This window comes from Alligator sinensis, unplaced genomic scaffold, assembly GCF_000455745.1.
Source record: "Alligator sinensis unplaced genomic scaffold, ASM45574v1 scaffold247_1, whole genome shotgun sequence".
NCBI classification, from domain to species: domain Eukaryota; kingdom Metazoa; phylum Chordata; order Crocodylia; family Alligatoridae; genus Alligator; species Alligator sinensis.
In genome coordinates, this window is record NW_005842002.1 from 706719 (window position 1) to 731661 (window position 24943).

General features: G+C 39.3%; 1 protein-coding gene across 1 annotated transcript; it reads right to left on the reverse strand.

Annotated features, from left to right (window-relative positions):
- Positions 1–2292: 2292 nt before the first annotated feature.
- On the reverse strand, positions 2293–24294 carry YIPF7 (Yip1 domain family member 7). The gene is made up of 6 exons (XM_006021732.2): positions 24212–24294; positions 19100–19216; positions 17169–17335; positions 14765–14910; positions 9262–9443; positions 2293–3443 (listed from the first exon to the last, which is right to left on the reverse strand). Exons 2-6 carry the CDS (start codon positions 19213–19215, stop codon positions 3281–3283), a joined length of 774 nt encoding a protein of 257 aa, XP_006021794.1. The 5' UTR covers position 19216; positions 24212–24294; the 3' UTR covers positions 2293–3280.
- Positions 24295–24943: the final 649 nt, after the last annotated feature.

Here is a 24943-nt window from a genome sequence, read left to right on the forward strand (position 1 = left end):
ACCTCGAGACTCAGCTTGTAAAGAAGTTTTTCCTTATGTCTAGTCTGAAGTGATCCTCAATCAGTTTGTGTGCATTATTTCTTGTCCTCCTTGGGGGGTCTTTGTGAATAGATGCTCCCCTGAGCCCTGATGTATGCCCCTGATATACTTATAGACTGCCACCAAGTCCCCTCTGAGTCTTCTTTTCTCCTGGCTGAACAGTCCTTTAACCACATGTTCTCCTTCATGTGCTTAGTCAATAGGGGAAAAAAAAGCAGGCCAGGTACAGACATGACACTCTTAACAGTATAAGTGATCCAAAACCAGTCTATACTCATAACAGAACAGAAGTTCAGCATACACAGACTGGTTTAAAAATAGCAGAACCTGGTCTAAGATTTGCCCTTGCCTCCTCTCCCCAACTGAAGGGTGAATGTATGTTCTGCTCACTACTAATGCCACTTACAGAAAACCATGTAGGGTAAAAGCTGTGTTATCTGGCACCTTACAAGCTGGCATGCTATTAACTGCTTAAAAAACAAAAAGCAGTTTTTTTAAAAAGCGAAACTGGAAGTCCCCACCATGGCACTTCTGGTTTCACTGAGCCCGCACGGCCCGGGACAAAGGAGCCTGCGCTACCAGCCTCCATGGCCTGGGGCATAGCAGCCTGCGCGGGGCCCACCTTCTCATCCTTCAGGGTCCATGGGGCCCGAGGGAGGGGCGGTGATGTAGCAGGAGGGGCGGCAATGCCCCGGATGTGGCAGGAGAAGCAATGGCTTGAACAGCCAAAGACACCTGTTCAGGCCTCTCAGTTAACCAGCATATGTTATTATCCGCTCCCCACCCCCTCCCCCCCATTCGTGCCAGATAACAAAGCTTTTGCTGTAAATTAGATTGATTCTGCCTTGGGTTTTTAGAATGTCTGTACCTCCCCACAAAGTCTAAGTTATTCTTTACTTCAGGATTCCCAGTATTTTGTCTTTAAATTCCTTGGGGCATGCTTTGTCTTTAATTACTGATATTTAACAAAATGTAAATATTTGTAAAAAAAGTAATTCTATTTGTAAATGTAAATATCACTATTTAAATGTAAATAGTCTGCAATGTTTTTAATGCTGTGCATTACCATTACTTTCAACTACCCATTTTCTCTTCTCAAAGTTGAATTTGTTCTGAAAATAACAAAGTTGCAAGGTTTTCATTATCTACCTTATTACCATAGCCTAGATGAAAATACTACTCCATCTTCTGCCAGCATTCATCCCAGTATAAGGGAGAAGTGGATGTAACATACTACCAGATAAGAATCTGAGCTTTTTACACCTACTTTGCACTGGTGTAAGTAATGATACAAGGTACTGGACAGCAGTAAATCAAGCTTTAAGGGTGAGTCCCTCTGTGTTACAGATTTAAGGAGAACTACTATGAAAACACACCTGTGCACTTGCTCCTGTTGCATGGGTACACCATGATGGAAACATGTTGCAGAATCACAATTAGAGTGAAGATGGAAGTGCCCTAGGCATGTACCAAAAAGTAGATACATGACATTTTTTCAACCTGTGTTGCATAAGGAATGCAAGTATGTGGGGCACATTTTCAAAGCTGATGCAATGGTGACATTTTCTTTTGAAAATGAAAGACCACTAAGACTCAGCAATTTGTTTGGATTCCTTTGCTATCTGTCATAGGAAATAAGTGAAATGACACAAATCTTTCTTTTTAGAAGTGGATTAAGTGGAAAAATATTTTCCATAAAAATAGTTACATTTTTAAACAATTTCCACAATTCATACTGGTCTTTCTTTGACATTTTCTTCCCAAGAACCCTACTCTGGAGGACTTCAGGGAAAGCACATTTCAAAGTGTCTTGCATGAACATTAAAAAAAAAGCAAATATTAATTTTCACTGGCAAGAATTTGTGCCAAAAGGGCTTAAAAAACTTATCCAATAAAGGAATAGTATCATACAGCATGTAGAGTACATGACCAATCATAAAAATCAGCTGGGAACTGATCCTACAAAGATTTATGATGATGCAAATCGTTAAGCATTCAGAGAAGTCTCCATGGGGATAATTATGAGGAACAGAGTTAAGTATGCAAAAAAGTCTTTGCAGGATCAGGGCCCGACTCAGTTTGTAAAAAATGTACTCAGTACTATTTGCTAGCAGGCCAGAGAGGTAAAACATTTTGCAGACATTGCACTGAATATTTTTGAATAATGAATATGCTAGAAAAAGAATCAAGATAATATGAATATTTCACAAGAAAAACAATAAGCTAAAAACACTGATTACATGATTTGCAACTATTAATTTATTCAAATTTACCTTTACAGAAGGTGCTTGTGTGTTTTTTTCCCCTTGGCCTTTCTACAACTATATTCAATCTTTCTACCACTACATACTTGCCTCTTTAAAAAGTTAAGCCTACCCACATATCTTTATCCCCTTCTGATAGCTTGATACTTCCAATACTATATTTTGAAACAACTAGTGCACTCTGTGTTTCATCATTATTATGAAAAAGTTAGGTTCCTGTAAGACTAAAAGAAATGAAGAAGATTTTTTCTCCATACAAAATGGGTGAGATTTGTATTTTGCTCAAATGCAGTTCTGCCTTTCGGGAGACATATTTAGGAGTTACCTTTGCTTTGTGCAGTGCTTTTTCTGCAGTGACAGCAGGCAGTGGTTTAGTGGCAATTTTATAATCTAGCATTACAGTACATTATGTACAATACAATGGGGTTTTGCAGAGCTGCATCTCTTAAGAAGCAGAGGATATATGTAGTTTGCTCACTGTAGTAACTTTCTTTTGCTGTACGTCTTTCATGAGTCTTCACCATCAGGAAAACATTCAACGTCTTTTTAACAAGTTAAAAAAAAGGTTCAGGAAGAGTAATAAACCAAACACATTTTTAAATATGATAACATTTTCACCTATGAAATACTCAAGTTCTTATTGCTTTTCACTCACTCCTTATGTTATATATGTAATTCTGTGTGAAATGCTACAAGAACATAAGAGCCTTTTTAGTTATATTTTATTTAATATTTTTCTTTCTAACATGCCTTATTTTTACTCTCATTTGAGCAAAAACAATTGTAAAAGATAAGCCTTTTCACCACACTATTATTAGTAAAGTTATCTTCCTGTTTTTATTTCATTATCATCCATTAAGCAAATAAAAGGTAAAGCACATAATCTAATTTTGTTAATGGAGCTTAATGCAATTCTAGGACTATAAATAAATAAATAAACATGACAAAAATATAATAAGGTTACCACAAAGTACATTTCAGAAAACAGTTAAAAGTGCAAAAAGTCCGTAAAATAAAGCACAAGGATAAGCAACCAGAAGCTGCTGTCTTTCCATGGCCAATGCAGATGTAAAAATTTTGGAAGCTGAAAGACTGCACCATCCAATAATAATCAGAGCTAGCAATGTTCCTAGTATCCCCCTACCAAGGAAAAAAAAAGAAAGAAAAAAGAGTCCATTGGTTATTATGTATTGAAGGAAATCTTATCAAACTCTAGCTCATGTTTAGCTTGCTGTTATTAAGGCTGTTGTCACTGGTAAAAGTGAGGAATAAGTTATGTAATGAAAGTCAAGGGCAAGTTACAAATTAAAATACAACATCAAGCAAAAAGCTATTTCTTTATTTTGGATGAAAATAGCAGCTGCATCAATTGTATTACTTGGAAGACTAGAAAGCTTCAAGCTAATTTGTCTGGGGCTGCGAGAAAAACAACACTGTGAGCTTTTTAATTCCAAAAGTGAGCAGAAGTCCCCTAGCAGCCAAAATAAACATGCATGAGATGCTGTGATTTAAATGATGCTACAGATTTGCTGTTTTCACTGGGGCAGCCTGATGGCCTAGAGGCAGTGCATTTTGTTTTGTATGGCAGGAACAGGAACATACTCGGACCTTGAGGGAGACAGAGCCTTGTATCACTCAGGAATTACAACTCTGCTGGACACAGAAGGGTGTTCACAGGCTCTAGGGCGAGACCCACTGTGATGAATGACCTTTTCAAAGGATGTACTTTGGGAGAATGTAAGAGAGAAAAAAAAAATCACCAAAGCCCACATCCTACAAAGGCTTTTCTCCTTAATCCTAGGGTCTTTCTCCGGACTAAAAAAAAGGAAGAGATAAAATCTATCCTACCCCTTGGTTGACTAAATTGTCTTAGGACCAGTTTTTGCCAGTGCTGCAGGGCAAAGTGGCTACATAGCACTCGAGAATCTGATGCAGGGTCCTGTGAGCCAGAGTCCACTGAAAGACTTGCATTGAATCCAAGCCAGATATGAACAAGGTATTGCAAATAAATAATGTTTCACACATACTTTATTTGCATTTTGCATTTGCAGTCTGCTTCTGTAAAATGTATGAGTTCATTCACATAATATGTTGCCGAAGTACATAATAAGATGGCTGTGTTACACACTTTCCCTATGTCAATCTCAAGGACTTTCAGGATAAATAGAGCTCTTCCACTTACTGAATGGTTGTGTTAATTCCATTCTTCAAAAGTATCAACAGAATAAAACCAAACATAAAAAGTACATCAGACGTATTTACTTATCCTCATCTATCACAAGTAATCTTGACTAAATTAGTTTGCTAACTAAACCAGCATAATGAAACCTATTTATTTTGTTTATTTATTTTTGTTAGTGTAATCAAGTAAGTTCACATTTTATTTCTTGGAAATGTAGTTCCAAATCCCATAAGGTACTCAGCACCTTCAGTTCCTGAGGACTGCAACAAAATTTAAGGTCACACAGTGCCTCATTTGATTTAACTCATAAAAAACCAGTATGCTAAGAAGCCAAGCATGATATTATATCCTCAGTCTAAATGCTATTTTAACCCTTCACCTTGATTTTACACATTCAGAATTATCCAGTTTCCTGGATCCTGCTCTGGACTGAGAAGCAAGGAAGGTGGCACAGCCAGCTGGAAATTCATGGTTTGTATAGATGTCTTCTGAAGCATGTATTAGGGGTGTGCTGGAAGAGGAAAAAGATGTAGCAGGAGCATGCTGTACAATGGCAATTTCCAGCTAATGTAACTTTTCAGGGGACTGTTATAAAGTGTGGTTGATGTGTCTTGTAGTGCGAGCCAAATTTTGGCACCAGGACTGATAGTGAATGGAATAGCAAGGTAGCATTAAGTCATCCTTCACCTGAAGAGTCAAGAGATGCTTCAGTGCAGACAGAAAGGTACAATGAAAATGCCATGTATATGATTCCCTGAAGGACTAGATAAGTGAGGGCATCTTTACACATGTTCTGGGGTGGGGAAGGGAGTGGGGGGAGCACTCTCTGGAGACACTCTAATTAAAGCGCCTACAGCATCTCAAGTATTCATCTTCCTACACTTCAAAATGGCAGCAGGGGCACTAACTAAAGCTTGTTCAATGAGCTTCAGTTAAAGCATTCCCGCCATCATTTTGAACCATGGGGATGCTGAATACATGTGACACTGAAGCTGCTGGAGCATGCTAATTAGCACACTCCAGCAGACTTGATTAGTCCACGTCGGAATAGGTTCATAGATGTTTAGGGTGGGAAGGGACCTGAGTAGACCATCAAGTCTGACCCCCTGCCCTGGGCAAGAAAGAGCGCTGGGGCCAGGTGACCCTAGCCTGGTGCTTGTCCAGTCTCATCTTAAAAACCCTCAAGATTGGGGACAGCACCATCTCCCTTCGAAGCCCATTCCAAATTCTGGACACCCTTACTGTAAAGAAGTTCTTCCTGATGTCTAACCTAAATCTGCTCTGTGTTAGTTTGTGGCCATTGTTTCTAGTAACTCCAAGGGGTGCCCTGGTAAACAGAGCATCTCCTATTCCTTGCTGTCCCCCCGTGATGAATTTGTAAACAGCCACTAGATCCCCTCTCAGCCTTCTCTTGCGGAGGCTGAAGAGATCCAGGTCCCTCAATCTCTCCTCATAGGACCTTATCTGCAGCCCCCTAACCATCCAAGTAGCCCTCCTCTGGACCCTCTCAAGGTTTTCCACATCCTTCTTGAAGTGCAGCACCCAATACTGAATGCAATACTCCAGCTGTGGCTTTCCCAGTGCCGTATAGAGATGTATAACAGCTGGCTCCAGCTGCTAATTAGCACGCTCCAGCAGCCTGAGCAGGTTATGTCAGGCATGTGGATATGGACTGTGAGGGCCCACTGAAGCATTTGAGTGCTGGGGTGCTCAGCTTGAATGTGGCGATCTACATAGGAACACTGAAGGATGGGTGACAGCTGGGGGAATTAGTAACAGATTCATAGTCTGGACCTGTGGACAGTCTGGATTTACCAATTTAGAGCCCAAAGGTAGAGGGTCTTGCAGGCCAAGTCCACTGCTCATTCACACAGCCCATAGACATGCTCACAACAATATCTTTGCACCAACTGCTTCAATCTAGGATTTAGGATTCCAGTCCACTGCCCTATGTTCATTTCCCTTATTGTGCATCCCAAGTAAAAGAGGTGACCTTCCTTTTCTGGGATTTGGGGGTTTCCTGAAAGAAAAAGATAAGTCTGCAGACTGTTCTTCCAAGTCCATTCTGACCAGAAACTAATTCCTTTAGAATAATTGTCTAATCAGCTTGTCACAAAGCACAATACCCTCAGAGACTGGCATAACCAGAGCTTTGGAAAATACGGTTTTGTTTCACAAAATATTGGCATCCAAATATTGGCCAATCCTTTTGTACCATCTTGTTTCCTTCTTTAAATACTGCATCACCAGCAATTAAAATGATATGGCTGTTTTTCCCAAAAATCAAAATGTGGAAAAGATGTATATTTTTCACATGTTTATGACAACAGCTTTCTTGCTAAGAGCATGGGCTTGATTTTAGTTAGAAGATGATCTGTTTTTGTTACATGTTTTTGGACATTACTTTTAGTACCCCAAGAAGAGGGAGGAAGGGAGAGCACTGGCCCCCTGATAGTCCAAGGGGGAAAGCTCTATGTAGGGAGTCTGGTGCAGATCCTTCACAGGAAAATTCCCCACCTTTCCACCAGTCAGGGGAGGAGCATTCTCCTTCTGTAGTGGGAACCTTCCCAGAGTCCCAGGAAGGTTGCCTCCTGGAAAGAAGGCTCCCCACCTGCCTGTGCTTCTCCCAGTGCACCTGAAGGTGTGTGTGTGTGGGGGTGTGTGTGGGTGGGTGGAAGCATGCAGCTACAGAACAGTCCCCTGCCCCCATATACCCATTCCCATTCCTCCATGTGAGAGGTAGGGGACAGCTGTGCAGCAGCTTCAAGTCTCCCCAGGTTTGGAAAGGCTTGCTGCTGCTGGAGAATGGTCCCCTGCCCCTTCATGCTGCTCTTTTCCATCTGGAAGAGTGCATGGTCAGGGCTATTCTCCTGACATGGAAACCAGGAGGCTTCCTGCCTAATCAGCTGTTTGATAGGATGGTGGGAGACTTTCTGCAGGGGTGTAAATCCTCCTTGAGCTGTCTGTGGCAACTGCGGCTTTTCAGCAACTGGCAACTGCCAACTGACAGCCTGCTCTCTTTCCATCCAGGGTATCAATTAATAGGCACCCCCCAAGGGAGAAGGTGGCCCAGGCAGCAGCACTCTTGTGCCTGTTGGCTAAAGAGCTGGCCCGTGGAGCTCTTCAGCCAGGGGGCTATATCACAGGTAACCTCCAGCTCTCAGGCTATTTTTCAACCAGTTTCCAAGAAATTCTTATTAGTAGAAATGAGCTCCTGTCCATGGCCTTAGTATGTATAGTACTTCCCATGTTAAGTAAAGAAGCACAAGATTAAATCAGTATCAGGAGAATTCTTTGAGGAAATTTATTTCAGATAACACCTGTAAGCTTTTAAGAATTACCTACAAATTTCTCCAGAAAGAGTTACTCTACAAAGTATTTATGGGCTTTTAAAAGTGTGAACTTGCAGTAGTTTTACAGCATATTACAAATGTACTGTATTCACTTAGGGACTGTCTGATACAAACAATAGCACCCTGATCAAATGTAACAGCTGCTTTGGAGCTAAACCCATCTGTCCTGTAACTGCATATGTGCACCTTTTATAAATGTGTATTAAATAGGGTAACCAAGTAAATACACATTTTGTAGAAACAACAGAGAGTGAGTGGCTCCTTCAGTGCTTTTATTGGCTGTCATGTCAGAGAGAGCTTAGAAACACTTCAATACATGGATCATTGCCAGGCTAGACCATAATAGCTCCATGGAAACATGAAGCAAGTGGACTAATTCAGTGTGCTAAAATCCTTATGCCAGCAAAAGATGCTGAAAAACAGTATACACAACTACTGCTCTTCTAAATAAAATAAGTAGGGGCAGCTATTCAATTTCCAGCTGCATTCTACTCACTATACAAGGCACATCCCACACCTTATGGACTAGTAGCTCACAAAAATATTAGTTAAAATTCTCTCCTTCATATTTGTGAAGCAGGGAGTTGTTATTTATTACGTGCACTGCAATGCTGCCCCAGGGCTATAATCAGGTGCTAGGTCTCCTTCTACTTGGCAGAGTACAAACGTGGAGGCAGACACAGTCTGTACCTCAAAGAGCTCACAGTTTAAGAGGGAGGAAGGAAAAAATCTGAATATACAGACGTTTTCTATACATACATATTTAGCTATATGCACACACAAACTTCTATATAAATATTTGGTTACATTTACCATTTTAAATTACATTTTAGATCTGAAATTACAGTTTCTTAATTAGAGTAATAAATGGATTTGGAATTGTCAGCATTTCCCTGCCACCACCTTGCTTACTGTCCCTTAGTCTAGTAATAAAGGGTTGACTGATGTTACAACAGATCTTGAGAAGGAACAGGAATGAAGACAGTTGTTATTGAAGGAAGATGTAATGACACAACCATTTATACAAATCCATTTAAAATACGAAACCAGGATTCAAACCACTACTGGGTCTGGATTTACAAAACAGAAAAAAGGGGTTCTCTGAAATCAAAGCCACTCTCAGTTGTGACTGACTGTCAAAAAAGGGGTCCCCACACACTGGATTCAAATTTACCAAACTTTGGGGTCACATACCTAAACCCCTCTGGGCAATTCTAGAACCCAAATCACCTCTGTCCTCATTTTGTCTATCTCTACATGAAAACACCAATCTTCCGTTTTTTGTTCGTTCCGGTATGGATATTTTTCTTTACATTTTTGAAGGCAAAGTCACCCCAAATCTTAAAAGGAAATGCTTCATATAATACTGCACTTCTTAATTACTGTAATCCTTCTGGGTTCTGTCATATATGCTGATACTTACTGTAGTGAGAAGAAGATTGCACAGCTGGACAGAATCACCATGGGTAGCAGGCAGTAGCCCAATACACTTGCAACACAGCCATATGAGACTCCTGCTATGCTCATCAGGTTCAATAAAGCATGTATTCCTAGGCATCCGATAGCACTCATACCATACACATAGCGAAAGTGATCTTTTCCTGCCTGAAATAAATATGAGTCAGTACCAAACAGCATCATCATACTACTAATTACGAAACACTAGGAGAAAACAGAATATAAGGACTAGGCCTGGTCCACTTTTGGCTTACACAGTTTGACATTTACAGGCCAGGTACAGACATTGCACTTTTACCAGTGTAAGTGATTGGAAAATGGTCTATACCCATAACAGAAGTTCGGCACACAGGACTAGTCTATACCTGTAACATAACAGAAGTTCAGCACACAGAGACTGGTTTAAAAATGGCAGAACCTCAGTCTAAGATCTGCACCCCCTCTTCCCCCGCAAGAGCAAATATGTGTTCTGTTCACTACCAATCTAAACTATGCCACTTAAAGAAAACTGCCTCAGGCTTTTTGAATGTCTGTACCTATCCAAAGTCTACTGACTTTTATTATTCCGGTTTAAGTGCATTCAGAATCCAAGCCAGTATTTTACAAGGTTTTGATCTGAAATAATATATCCCAAAAGAAAAAATGTCATATTTGTTTTAAATTCACAGGGATATAGAGCCTGATTCTGCATCACCTTCTATTAGTCAGACTCCAAGAGACAGGTATTATTTAGGTGACCTCACTAGCACTAGTGAGATAAAATTAAGGACCTGAAAATTTGGACTGAATATCAGAAAAATAGACAAATGGAGTGAGGCTGTAGAAAAGTCTGCCAAGAAAATAAGTGGAAGCCCCATTACTTGAGACATTTCATGTTAGATTGGACACTGGGAATGAAGGAATGCTTTTTATAGTTATATATATATCTATTTAGTAAACAAGAAAAGCCATGATCTTAGTACAGAGAAATACTTCTATTTACATTTCATACTGAACCATGGACCCCAGCCAGACATTTCTAATATATATTTTTGTTACTAAACCCAAATACTATCTAAGCTCATCAAAAGGAAGTGAACCTTTTGTGAACTTTTAGGCTCAGTACAGACATTCAAAAAGCCAGAGGTGGAATTGATCTAAGTTACAGTTTTCTGTAAGTGGTGTAGTTTAGATTGGTAGCAAACAGAACAAATTCACCCTTTGGTGGGGAGAGGAGGGAGGACAGAAGGGGGAGAGGGCAAATCTTAGACTGGGTTTTGCTATTTTTGAACCAGTCTGTGTGCGCTGAATTTCTGTTCTGTTATGGGTATAGACCAGTTTCCGATCACTTATATCGGTAAAAGTGTTGTGTGAACCTGGCCATTTTCATGGTGAATTCCTTCCTCATGTGTAAGTCAAAAGGTGCCCCTGAACCTAAACTCAGCATGTGTACCACTGCCGCATCACTGTGATCGGCTTCATGTAACATGTTAATTTCTACATTAACCTTTCTAGTACCTGTCAGTTCATGTTCTTTTTTTTTTTTTTTTTTGCTCCACTTAATGAGTGATTCTCCAGCCCCTTTTTTTGACTTTTTCTTTTGTCTGAATTTAATGCTTGTGAAAGGTACCAGCCTGACAGCTCTGGAGACTGATGTCTTCTAATTTATCCACAAAGCAAGTACAATACAGGCAGCAGTAGCAATAGCGCAGATTTCCTCACATTGCTCCAGCCCCAATTTAGAGAAATCACCTCTAGACATAAGAGGGTTAGTTCATTTCCCATTAAATCTATGGTCTCTCTTAAGCTACTAGGAAGTGAACTACTGAATACCAACTGTGAGGATAATACTGTGATTTTGACACCCACACATTTGAAAGAAAATATAGCTCATAGATGAAGTCTGTAGTCAAACTTCTACAAAAAGAGAGAAGCTCATCAAGGCAGGGCTTTGTTAGGGGCTGGCTCAAGACTGTGAAAAAACTCCCATAGAAATAAGAGCCACCAAACCTCACCTGCTTCGTTGTCATTGTAAGGTGAATTTCTTTGCTGTTATCTTCTTTCACTATAATAAATACATGTTGCTATAGATGTGTGTGTGTGTGTGTGTGTACACGCACACACACACACACACAAAGTCAAATAAAATAAAAAACCATACCATTATATGCCCTTCCCCCATGAGGAGAACAATCAGAGATAGATGCATCTGATCAGATTCTAGAGTTACTTATAGTAAATTTAATTAGAAATTCAGAATAGAAATGATTAGGCAAGTACTGTTTCACCTATGGATATTAAGGAACAAAATCTGTCTATATACAGGGCTTATACAGTCCTCATTACAAGGTGCCTGAGCATTTCACAATCTTTAATTCATTTAACCTCATACCACTCTTCTCAGGTAGTGTTAGTGCCTCAGAAGACTGAGGCAATAGAACATAGCTAAATGTCTTGCCCAAGATCACACAAGAAGTTTGAGTTGGAAAAAGTTACTGAAACCAGGTTTTTCAAGTCTCAGTCTAGCACTCAAACCAATACTCATCTCAGTTCATGTCTTTTAAACCAGCGCAACCTCACTGAACTTAGTGAGTTTACTTGGAGGTAATTGAGAACTTAGGGCTTTAAATTTCTAAAAAAGAATATCTGCTTGGCAACATGAGAAGTCCTATTTCTTAGGCACAAACTCTCCTGCTGGCATTCAAAATACTGGGAACCTCTAAAGAATTAATGAAAGCTGCTTCATTAAAGAAAATTAACGAGAACTAGCAATACTGAGGGAAAATACTACTACATCAGACTACTAACTACAATCACAGTCGTTAGAGGGTTTTAATAGGTTTAACATTTTCAATTGCTGGGGCAGTATTTCCTTTAGAACAACTAACAGATGTTGTATCCTAAATAGACACAACAACCACCAGCAGCTAATATTTTACATTGTTTGTTTCAGAACATTTAATTAATTGACGGAGCTCTATTTAGCAGCTTAATCTAAGATTAACAAATTATGAAGGCAGCAACGAAGGAAAAGAGCATAGCAGCTCAACACAAATTTGGTGTACTGTTTGATATGCATGGAATTTATGCTAGGTGCAGTTGAAAGGGAAAAAAAAAAAGGTTGTAAATTAACACAATATTCCCAATGTCTTTTTGACCTGCTCCATTTAACCCTATTGATTACCAATCTATGGTGATATATGCAAGATCAGAGTGGGCCCCCATTATTTTGGCAGAATTGGAATGGATGTATACTAAAGTGATAGCACTAAGTATTCTTGCAGAAATAATAAAATTGAAGTAAAGTATCAGTTCTGACCCTGGCCCAAACCCAGGACAAGGATCCAGAGCCAGAAATACTGCTGCCACTGTTGCTGCTACCGCTGCTGCCTGGCTATGGCTGAGGTCAGAGCCACAATGTGCTCTGTGCCTGAGGCCCAATGCAGAGCTGCTGCAGTGAGTAAGTGGCTTCAGGAGGAGCAAGGGGCTGGGGGAACAGGTGCAGGGGGCACAAGTGCTAGGGAGGCAGGTGGCAGTGGGACAGGCATCAAGGAGGGCAAGTGGCAGGGGGACAGGTGGCTGCAGGGTAGATGTTGGGGGACACAGGAACTGTGTAGCAGAGGGGCAAGGGGCAGGCCTCCGCCCCCTGATTTCCCCACTGTAGTGGTGGTAGGGAAAAATTTAAGATGACCCTCCAATAATTAGATTCTATATATGGAAAATTATAACAAATTTATAATTTTACATGCATAAGATCTAATTATGGGGTGGGGGGAGAGGAGGGGAGAGAGGGGTTGTCTTAAATTGGAAGTCATCTTGTATTTGGGCAAAGATGGTATTTTGTTTTCTCATTTACTCCAGTACAAAGTGGATGCAAATGCTACCAGTGATATATGTTCCTGGTGAAGTATGATTTAGTAACACCTACTTTGCATAGAAAACTAATTACAAAATATGCGGGACAGTAGACTCATGTCCCCAACCCAAATGCTGCTCTCTCCTCTCCATTAAAAACTAATTTAATGGACACTGTTATTATTGCATCTGCAGTGCTGTTGCCCTAATTAATAACATGAGAGGGGACTCAGGCCTTGCTCCCATGCTCCAAATCCTTACCGTTCTCTTCTTCCCTGTCTTCTCGTGCTCCAAAATAACTGCTACCAATATTTCTGCATATTTCTGAAGTCTTTCTGAAATATTCTGAAGAATATTTCTGCATAGTTTTCTGTAGTAAAGAACTTGAAAAAAATGTAATTTATAATTCTTTTCTGAAAAAAATGCCTTCAGCCAAATTGTATTACTAGTGCTATTAGAAGAGAATTATTCAATACCAAAAAGTGTATCCTAGCTTTCAAGGCTAAAAAGCTAGCCTGATATCAAATATCAGTGCAAAAACCAAGCAACTCCAAAGAGTAAGATGGCACTTAAAGTCCTATATTCCAATTGGTAGAAAGTTATATTAGCGATCTAACACAACCACATAGGTTTTAATTGTTTTTATTCACTGAACCATTAGGCATGATTCACCATTGCGTTGCTGAATGTTATGGACATACTGGACTTGTGCAAGCCTAAAACAACCTTTCTGACATTTCCTCTCATCCGCTCCTTTTCTAAATGCTCCCCAATTTTTTGGAGTATAATAATATAAAGGTAATAACATGTCACCTCCTTTTCTTGTTTCTCTGGAAAGCAGTGACCTTCTACCTGCCTCTCACTTCCCTTTTCTGGGAGTTTCCTTCCCTCACCCTCACTCTTCTACTTCCTTCCCTTCCAGCTTTTCAGTTTATAGTTATTATAATAAAATAATTGTATTATAAAATAACACATTTTACATCTCTCCTCAGCTTTACTATTACAAAGCTATTTCCATAGGGAAAAAAGTGGAAGACAAAGAAAGGAGGAGGAAAATTAAGAGAAAAGAGTTATATCCATGCCTCTTTCTTTTGTTTAGGCAAAAAAATTGAAAAAACAGCATTAGTAAAGTCAACAGAGAAGTATGGCAGCTTTAGGAAATAAAAGTATTTTAAAGATTTTTTTGGAATGGTTTAGATATAAAAAGTGTTAAGAAATCTTTCCTCTCCCCGAAATAATATTGAAATGACAAATTTGTAATAGTGATAAAATGCTATAGGTGTTATTTTGGGCTGGAATAATGTAGGCCTTTCCTGTACACATTCTGCAAATGTACAGAACACAACCTGCATAAAATCTCTCTGCCTCTCTTTATATATTATGTCTCTACAAAAAAGTGTGTGCCCTGCCCTTGTCTTTTTATGGAAGCAATAATTTTACCTGTGTTAGAAGTAAAAATGATATAAAAAAAATTATAAATAAATTTTACAGCAGATATGTTCTTATATCCAATCTGAATGCAAGCTGAAACAAACCATTTAATTTGTACCTGCATAGCATCTGCCCAAACTGAACCAGTGTTATTGTACAGGCATGAAAATGCTTAAAGCATTCATAACTTTGCCATACTGTACCAGTAGCAGTGTAGCACCAAGAGTCAAACAGAAAACTGTAGGCCCAGTCATGTCTGTCTCATTCATAATGCTGCCATCTGCTGGTTTCATTGGGTTTAGGACAGTTAATGTTTTTTGCCATATATGATCAAAATTGATCCCAAGTTCTGCAACAGAAAAATTCCATAATTGTTTATTATTTTAAAAGCCTTTTGCTTTTTTTTGTTTTTTTTTACAGAAATCACTAGATACCATGAACCCAAAATAAGAAAAATCAACCTCTTGTCTGACTAGAGGGTTGAATGCAAGAAAATGTATTCTTTTGCAGGAAAGATTCCCTTACCTTTTCATGCATTATATTCAAGACGAATTCCTAATTCAGAATTATTGTAATTAAATTATTAAATTAAATTGTATGCAATGAACAAAAACAAAATACTATCAACACTATCCTCTTAATGTTTGGTTTTCCAATTGAGAGAGAGACATATATACACATTATATACATTTCTAACCTTATTAAATGAGACTTTGAATAATGTGCTAATTAGCAATACCTGCAAAATTCAAGGAATACTGAGGACAGAGATGCATGCTTTAATTCTGGTAAATATGACACAAGATGTTTCTTAATCCTGAGTTGCTAGAGGCATTTTAAAAAATGACACTTTGCCCTTCAAGGAAAAGCAATAACAACTTGTGCAGCATTTAAGGGACTTTTACAAATATTTCTATGGAAGCTTTGTGATGGTCAAAATTTTACGCCACTGAAGTCAATGACTGCAGAAAGATTGCAGCTCCCAGGAGCAACATTCCTCCTGTAATGCTCCCACAAAGAGCAAAAACAGTTTTGGAATGAAGCTGCTAGCAGCAGGGAGGGCTCCATTCAGAAAGCAAATGTCCAATTTCTGCACTGTGCCAGCTTATTTTTGGAGCCAACACAAAAACCAGATTATATAGTATGCAGTTCTCTACATTGTTTTTAATTATACTGCAATTATACTATATATTTCCAATTATACTTTAATTAGAAGTAGTCAGACCCAAAACCTCAGACGGTAACATCTCTAGAACTTTGTGGTCAGAACAGTTTTTATTTTAATGTCAGTCTACAGTCCAGCCACCAGGTGAGCTGCACGTGGAGATGGAGATCTAACCTTCTATGTTCTGTTTCCAATAGGCACAAAGTGAGTCTGCTTCCATTAAAGTCAAAGGGAAATGTTCTATTGACTTCAGCAATGCTGCCTGGCTGAATGTAACTAGGATTTACTTTACTAATTATACTAAATCCATTACAAATAAGTCTCCAATTTTAATCGCATATCTATGTGTTGTTTTTAAATCATCAGTATGTTTGTTAACTAAAGAGTGGCCTGCTAATTGGTTACAAGTATCATGCTTGGATCATAGATTTTTTTACAATGAACCATGTCTTTTTGCAATTAAATGGCCTACCACATGAATGTATGCAGGTTATGAGAACTTTCTCAAGCTTTCTATTTAAATGAGCTCTCTTGAGTCTTTTTAACTAGTAAATTTATTACTAGATATGCAAGCAAGATTACAGAAAGTGTTTATAGGTATTCTAAAATGATATAATGCAATATAAATATATAGAGAAAAACTGTTAAAAAGTCTGAGTACAAAATTTATTGTTATGCTGTCATCTAGTGGTAATAAAGTATATGCTATATGTGCCAAAAAACAAATTAATACTCTTATTTTTTATGCAAATTGTGGCACTTTCTTTTCAAACATAAATATGTACCTATGTTAAAAATACAAAAGCAACAAATCAACAATATATTTTTCTGATTTGACAGTCTATGATTATTATTTCTTAAAATACATCAGTAAATATTTTGATTCTTATTGTCAACTAGCAAGATGTTACATTAGATATATAAAGTTTACATATGTATACTTTGTAAGCATATGCAAAAAGAACTCTCATTTAATTCTAGGTATGCAAAAACAAGTGTAAATGAAGTGTGGTTTTGTTGTTTGGTTGTGTCCATTTGGAAACTAGTGTACAGCTTAATACTGATGGGTGACTTCTAGTTTAAAGCACGTCCTAGTACCCGTCAATATAGGCCCTGGTACAAAGGTCTGTTCCCACAGTCCAGATTACAGGACCTTGGTCACAAGTCTTTCTAGTCCTCTCAATTGGATCCTAAAACTCCCACTAACTAGGATTTGGAGCTTGCAACAATGCAGAATCAGACTCCCGATACAGCTTCAGTCTTTGGGATGGAGGAATGTCAGATGACTTGTTCTTTCGGACATAGAACAATTGTGAGACTTACTGTTAGATACAGTGGCTCTGCTGCACAGTAATGATTCTCTAGTCAGTGACATGAGTTGGTGAAAAATATAGATACCTAGAAACATGATAGGTTAATATTGTTAATAGATGAACTTTTACCTTCTAACAAAGGCGGTTCTTCATCAAAACTGCCAGAAGAATTAGAATGCGATAAAAACTCTGGATTGTAGGTTGGCTGCAAAATCTGGCCTGTGTAATTTTGAGAAGATGGAATTATTTCTGGAGAAACAAATGCAGCAGGTTGAGGCAACTCATCTATTTGGTACCTATAACAATAAGCACAGTCATATATCTGGGTAAGATGGACAATTTATAATAAAGTAACTTCACAATAGCTAAGAGTTGTGCATTAATATGGTTACCAGATTGCCTAGTCCCTTTTGCTTCTATATGTTACTTAATTGTGTTGTATCCCTTCATCATTAACTGTGCATTTCTAACAAGCCCAATGAATGAGGAAGGGGTCCTCAAGAAAACATAGTCTTTAATATAATGGTTGCATCTGTATGTGCATTTATGTCACATTAAATTTACTATGTAGTAAGTTACTGTGCAGCAAGCGGAACATAGGCTGTCATCTACATGTGCAGGTGTGAAAGCACAATAATGCTGTGTGAGATCTGACTTGGGACTAAAGTTAGTCCCAAGTCAACCCAAACACACAGTGTTACTGCACAGTAAGGTGTCGACACATGCATTACTGCGCAGTAACTAGTCAGGCATAAATTTGATACCTGCAGGATGCCCAAGTCAGTATAAGTTGTCATAGTTACTGTGCAGTAAATGTGCATGTGTATACATGCCCACTGATTACAAAATATGCACACAATGGGGTATGTATGGTTGTGGGGACAATTATAATCTAAACATTTCTTAAATACTGAGTTTTTTCACTCTGTAGCCTGACTTTTCTCATGCATTTAGTTTTTTAATGGAATAGCTCTACATGTATCTGAATGTACAGTTGTATTGAATACAATGTAAAAGTCATTTCAACAAACTAGCAATATGTGCAAATAAAAATCAGTTATAGTCACACAATGCCCAACCAATTTTCTAATTATAATTATATATTGCATTTATAGTTCTATAATGCCTGGAGAATCCAAATAAGTTTGAATCCTCAGCCAGTCTAAGCACATTCAAGATTAACTCCAAAGACCTTAAGGAAAGGATTATTATCCCCATGCCACATATGCAGAACAATATGCAGGGAAAATAAGTGACTAATTTAAGGTAAACCTGGAAGTATATGGCAGAACTGGCAGCTGATCTTAACTATTTCCAGTCCACTGCTTCAATCCTAAAATCCTTCTTGTAAAATGGGATTTTCCACATGGAGATGGCCTTCTCCATATATCTCCTCCATCTTGGGCTGAGTGGAGGAATCATCCCTCCCTGTCTGCTGTGCTGTTGTTATACATGGCTGAGGAAATGATTGGTTGAAGGCAGAAGGGAAGTACTTACTTTTGGCATGTGTGTCATTCCCTTCAGAGATCACCAGAAATGTAATGTAATTTCTATTTGAGGAGTTCTTGAGTAGCTGGGGTGTCTATCCCATAAGCAGGATGGTTTCAGGGACCTCAGCAGATTGATCTTGTCATAAGGGCCAAAGTAAGTGGTGAAAATTACCACTGAATTGAGTTGGTTTTCTGTGGAGCACTTCTTATCTAAAAATGTTGGGAGTGGAGCTGTTACCTGTTCCCTGAGTATGGAGAGAATGGCAGAATTCAACTGCCATCAACAAATAATTTTTTTGAAAATTCCTTTATGGGAACCACTCAGTGCTTTCCTTCTCCTAATGCCGCTTCCCCCCCAAAAATTAAGTCCCACACATGTAAAAAATCCAAACAACACAAAACTTTTGTTCTCTGTCTCTAGTGCTACTTTATAGTATTCTCTTCACATAAAACTTTAAATTCAATTGAACGCATCTTTTTTCCAACAATTTAACATTGTAGTTTGTTGTTAATTTGATGTTGAATTAAAAAAAATAAAAATCAATATTTGCCTTCTATCTTTCTACTTACTTTCTGTTTCCATAAAGATTTTCATTGGCCTCAGAATGATTGTACCCTGGTTCTTGATTATCAATGGTATAGCTGGACTGGTAAAAGTCTGAATGAAATTGTTCAAAGTTTGACATTCTGGGGAAAAAATGATTTAGAATACTGATGAAATAGTGCTAGATAAAGTAAGTCATTATTTTAGAAAAGTTATAACCCAAAAGAAAAAAAGAAAACTACAGAATTGCAGGCTTAAAAAGATTTCTTTTCTCTAAATGAGCTTATGCCAATTCGAAGTGGCAGAAATAAACTCAATTAGTTTTTCTTTAGTATAACTACAAAATAATTTCTCATCTGTTATCATACATGCTAGAGATGCTATTTTTTAAACAAAGACGAAAAACCTACTCTTAAGCCTTACCTGACTTCTTGACACAACAATTAGTCATTCTTGATAGATATTTCCAGTAAATTCTCGTTGAGAAAAAACTATATCCCATTTTAAAACAAAGCTATGGCCAAATTCAAATGAGTGATACTAATTAGTAGATGAGCTATATCCTCTGCAGAAAAGAACCTGGGGGTTACAGTGGTCATTAAGCTGAATACAAGCCAACAGTGGGCACATCTACATGATATGCTTTAAGCTCAGTAGACCAATTCTACTGCACGTTAGTGTGGCAGGTAAAACTTGTGCTAATCCACAGTAGATTTAGTCATTGTGCATTAATGTGACTAAAAACCCAAAAACGTTCGTTTGCACTAATGCACAGTAGCGCCGATTATAGCACATTAAGTTGGTACCTGTCATTACAGGTACTAAATTTAATGCATCATAATTACAGAAGATTAACAGAAACATAGATACGTCCAGTGTGCCCTTGTTGCCAAGAAGATTAGCAGCATACTGGGCTGCACTGGTAGGAGTATTGTCAGTAGATCAAGGGACGTGATTATTTCTCTCTATTCAGTACTGTTGAGGCCACATCTGGAGTACTGTGTCCACTTTTGGGCTCCCCACTACAGAAAGGATGTGGACAGATTTGAGAGTCTAGAGGAGGGCAACAGAAATGGGTAGGGGCTGGGGCACATGACTTCTGAGGAGAGGCTGGGGGAACTGGGCTTATTTAGTCTACAGAAGAGGAAAAAGACTGAGAGGGGATTTCATAGCAGCCTTCAGCTACCCAAAGGGTGGTTCTCAGTGGTGGCAGATACAGAACAAGGAGCAGTGGTTTCAATTTGCAGCAAGGGAAGTTTAGGTTAGTATTAGTTTAGGTTAGATATTAGGAAAAACTCTCTCTAGGAGGGTAGTAAAACACTGGAATCTCCATCTGTGGCAAAGTGGGAGCTCCCCACCCCCCACCCAGCCGCAGTGCTGGTCTCCCTGTCTATCTCATCTGCCGTGCCTTGCTGTTAAGTAATTATGATCTTAAATAGGTAGGAGGTTACCCTTTCCGGGCCCTGGTATCTAGGGCCTTGAATACACATTCCTACCTCTCATAGGTGTTTCTAACGACCTGTGTAAAGCTCTGGCCTGAGGCTGGGTCCAACTCATTACAGTATTAGGCCTCTCACAACCTTCCCTTTTATGGACCACACTCATACCACCTCCCTCTCACTGAGGCCTCTCACAGTCCACCGTCTCTCACGCTGCTCTTGCTGGGCCTCACCTCGTACCACCCCCCTTTTCCCAGGGGTGACACTCACCCAGTCCAGTCCTGAAGGGTCCTTGGACTTCATTCCCTTCACTCCCCAGCCAGCAAGCACGGGGCCTTTTGGGCATCTCCCACTGTCCTCATCTGAACGAGTGCTGGGGAGCTCGCCAAATACTGTACAGACTCTGCCCCTGTCTCATAGCCAGGTAACTTCCCCCAGCTGCCCGCCATACAGGGCTGCTGACTCACCCCCTTATTTCTCCGCAGCTTCTCCTCTGCCACCCTTCAATTGGCCTCAGGCACCTGAAGGCTTATCTGGACCTAATTTAGTCCCCCAAGTTAACAGGACCTCAACTTGAGCCCCCGCTTTCTCACAGGGCCTCAACTCATGCCCCGTCCTTGCAGGGCCTCAACTGGTTCTATTCCTCAGATGCAGCCCTGCAGGTGCCTCTCTGCATCTTCACTTCCCCTGAGGCACATACTCCACCCTCTTCTCTGGGACCTGAGGCTGAAAACCCCTGCACGCTCAGGTGCCCCTCATCGGTGTGCCTGGCCCACAACTCTTCTTCTCTCCCCAGGGTCTTACTCCCCACCGGCTTCAGATGGCCACAGCCATGCCTGGCCCCACTACTCACTCTGCAGGGCCTTGCCCCCACTGGGCTTCGGTCCCCCACCTAGGCAGGCATGGCCCTAACTACCTCCGATGTTGCATTACCCGCCCTAAAGCAGGGGCTTGAGTTAAGGTGCTCCTCCTCACCTTTCACTGGGACAGTAACTGGTCTGGCACTTCTTCTGCTACACCACCAGGAGCCCCACCAGACCACCCGTCCCCAGCAGGGTGCAGTTTCAAGTCACACCCAGGACCAGGAGCCTCTAAGCCACCCCATAGCTCCTGCCATTACCTCCATGTTGTCTCTGGAGCAGCAGCTCCGCTGGGAGATTTTCCTTCCTCCGTGCCAGGCAGCAACTGCTGCCCCCATCCCTGCTGGCCTGAGGCTTAAGGTGGCCGCTCATCAGGCCTGGCCTGTACCTGCCTGCTGCCTGCCCAGTTCTTAAAGTGGCAGAGCACCATGAGTGCTCTGACACCCACCTTCCCCCTTAAAATGGTTCCTGGGGAGGGCTTTCCCTGATGCTCATCCAACAAGCTTTCACAGAGCTTGCAACATCCCTAAGTGGCGAGCACCCCACCGGTGCTCTGCCACATGCCTTCCCCTTTAAATGGCTCCCCGGGGTTTCATCTGACCGCATTCCCTGCAGGCCCTTCTCCAGCCTGCTGCCGCCCACTCTACGTGGTGAGCACTCTCCCAGTGCTTCGCCACACCATCCTTTGAGGTTTTTAAGACCCGGGTAGACAAAGCCTTGGCTGGGATGATATAGCTGGGAATGGTCCTGCTTTGAGCAGGGGGATGAACTACATGATCTCCTGAGGTCCCTTCCAACCCTAATTTTCTATGATTCCATTAATCTACTGCTTAAAAGAACAGTGATTTAGGCATCAAAGCTTTAATTATTCCCAACTATTTATGTTTTGATATGCTACACAAGTATCATGAAGTAACGTACATTTTAACCCTAAAGAAGAGAAAGTTTACACAACTTGGGTTAGCTAATATCTGCTGATCAGTATTCTAACTACAATACTTAAGTTGCATATTTATTTTGAAATTGTGATCTAAGTGGGACCAAACAATAATCAGATAATAAACTAAATATATAAAAACAATTAGTTGTGCTGGTTTTAAGCCATTTTAACTCTGGATTTACAGCAGCATAGAATCCATTTACACCTTTATTTTATATCTAAATCTAGAATCCTGGTTTGAAAATGGTTCCTCCTGGACATTTGGTTCCTCCTCTTGTGAGTATGGTTCTGCCTGGGAATAAACATTTGCACATGAGGAAGCTTCCACAGAAATGGTCATGTAGATTAGCAACATTATGGGTCAGAGGTTGTTTCTTATTTGCTCTGTAATGTGTCAGGCATATTTACAGCATTATAGATATTAAATACTCAATAGCATAGTGAGGTATATGAATCTACATGAAGTGAAATGCACACTCAGATTCTTATGTTTTATATATTAGTTTCAAACCTGTCATCCTTATCACATTATCTTAAATAAAATTACTCCAAAGATTATGGAATGCAGGACTGAGGCTGTATTATACCTACACATACATTGAAGCTGCGTCGATGCACTGGAATTACAATGCATCGGAGCAGACTCGATTAATCGAGTCTGCTGAAGCATGGTAATTGCTGTGCTCTAGCAGACTCCAGCATCATGTGTCAGTACCCCTATGCTGAAAAAAGGCCTCAGGGGTGCTTAACTAAAGCTTGTAAAACTAAAGTTAATCAATTAGCTTAAGTTAAAGTGTCCCTGCTGCCATTTTTCAGCATAGGGACGCTGATACACATGATGCTCTGGGCACTTTAATTAGAGTGGCTCCTGGAGCCACTCTATTTAAAGAGCCCATTGCACAAATGCTGACTCTGCTAGACAAATGGGGCATTTCTACATGTGCTCTGGGAGGTGCAAGTCCCAAAAGCTTGCAGAATTACATTGGTGCTTTCACATTCAGCAATTAGAAAATACAAAGTTGGTGAATTACTACTACTTACTACTCTTAAGTACCAGTCACCTGTGTGTGTGACTGGATGTATACATTTCTAAAATATTTCTGCACTTACAAGGTTAAACCTAAAACTTACAAGGTTAAAATATTTAAAGAAGCTAAGCAGCCTGACTCATAACATGAGCATGTCAAGTTTATTTAACATTTTAACCATTTTAATTCTTGACTTAGGTCAATATTTCCTGTAGTCTTCAGCTTGCTCTGATTCCCCCAATGTTTCATATACTGAATGCAAATTATGCTTCTCACTCAGGTTACTGTATAATTGCTGTTCCCCTCCCCCCATATCTTACATTTATCAAGCAAATGTGGTGTTTCATAGAAATGTTATTTACATAAATAACTTTAGAAGTAAAAGTTATGACAAATTGGTAATTTCTTGGTGTTCTTGAAGTGCTGCATATTCAGGAATTTCAAATTCTATCACATAAAAGGACTAATCTGCCAGGACCCATTCCTTCAGCATTGAAAGGAGCAGTTACACCATATATCAACACTACCTTCTTACTAGTAAACAACACATATAGATTTTCCAAATTTTGGAGAAAATAATTCTTGTTAGCTAAATTTAGTAAATCATATGTGTTTTTATTAGAAATTGGATAAGACTTATGAATTACATGCATTAGGAGTAAGGCTATCATACGTCATAAATCCTGGAACATCTTATTTATTTTTAAAAATATTTATTCATAATTCAGCTTTTGAAGCACATTGATATATTTTGCAATGTTCTCATATATGAAATAACTTCATAATCCATTTTATAACGTATACTAAAATGTATTATAATCTAAAAACATAATTTTTTTTACAAACTTGAAACTCAATTTCAATTACATACCTTTGAATATATCAGGTGAAACAATGTCTCCTGTACATGAACTTACATATGAGAAAAAACCTAAAATATTCTCTTGCGTTAACAGGGATGATCTTGTACTATTTATAATGTTCTAAATTTGACCTGTGAACACATGTGTGCAGCTGAAAAAAGACCCGTCAGTATCATGGACAACATTTAATACCATCTGCAACAGTTTACAACCAAGTACAGAAAGCAGAAGTGGTTAGCAATCATTGAGTTAAGGCAAAACAACCAAACTGCTATGTTTTTAATATCCAATTTTAATCTAAACTATAAAAATTGAAGTCTGTTCTTTAATATATATGTGCATTAAAGCACCCATTACAATAGTGTCTTGTTCCTCAGCTAAGGCTTTAGGTGCTTCTAGATACAATATTAATAATGTATATAGAAATGTATAGATGTAACTTTGATATATACAGGTTAAATGAATATTTCATAGTCTTAGGCACTATGAAACTTTTAGTATGGTAACAAATCCCAAAGAAAGCTCTTTATTGACATGTATTTTAGCATCAGATACTTAACCAATTACAACAATCTCTGCCTTTTCTGGGTCATTTATCAGATGGCTTCTTGATGAGCACTAGGGCTGATTAATTTAAGGAACAGGATATTAAATGGGATATATTCCTGAGTCATTAATCCATGCCTCAGGTGCATTTTAAATTCTATGAGGTTGAAGGCCAAATGAGTTCAATTTCATGA

Coding starts and splice junctions, on each gene's coding strand:
- YIPF7 (XM_006021732.2), bottom strand. CDS start 19,215: ATGTCAAACTTTGAACAATTTCATTCAGACTTTTACCAGTCCAGCTAT. Junction 17,336..19,099: donor AATCTTTATGGAAACAGAAA/GTAAGTAGAAAG, acceptor TTATTGTTATAG/GTACCAAATAGATGAGTTGC. Junction 14,911..17,168: donor AGAACCGCCTTTGTTAGAAG/GTAAAAGTTCAT, acceptor TTTCTGTTGCAG/AACTTGGGATCAATTTTGAT.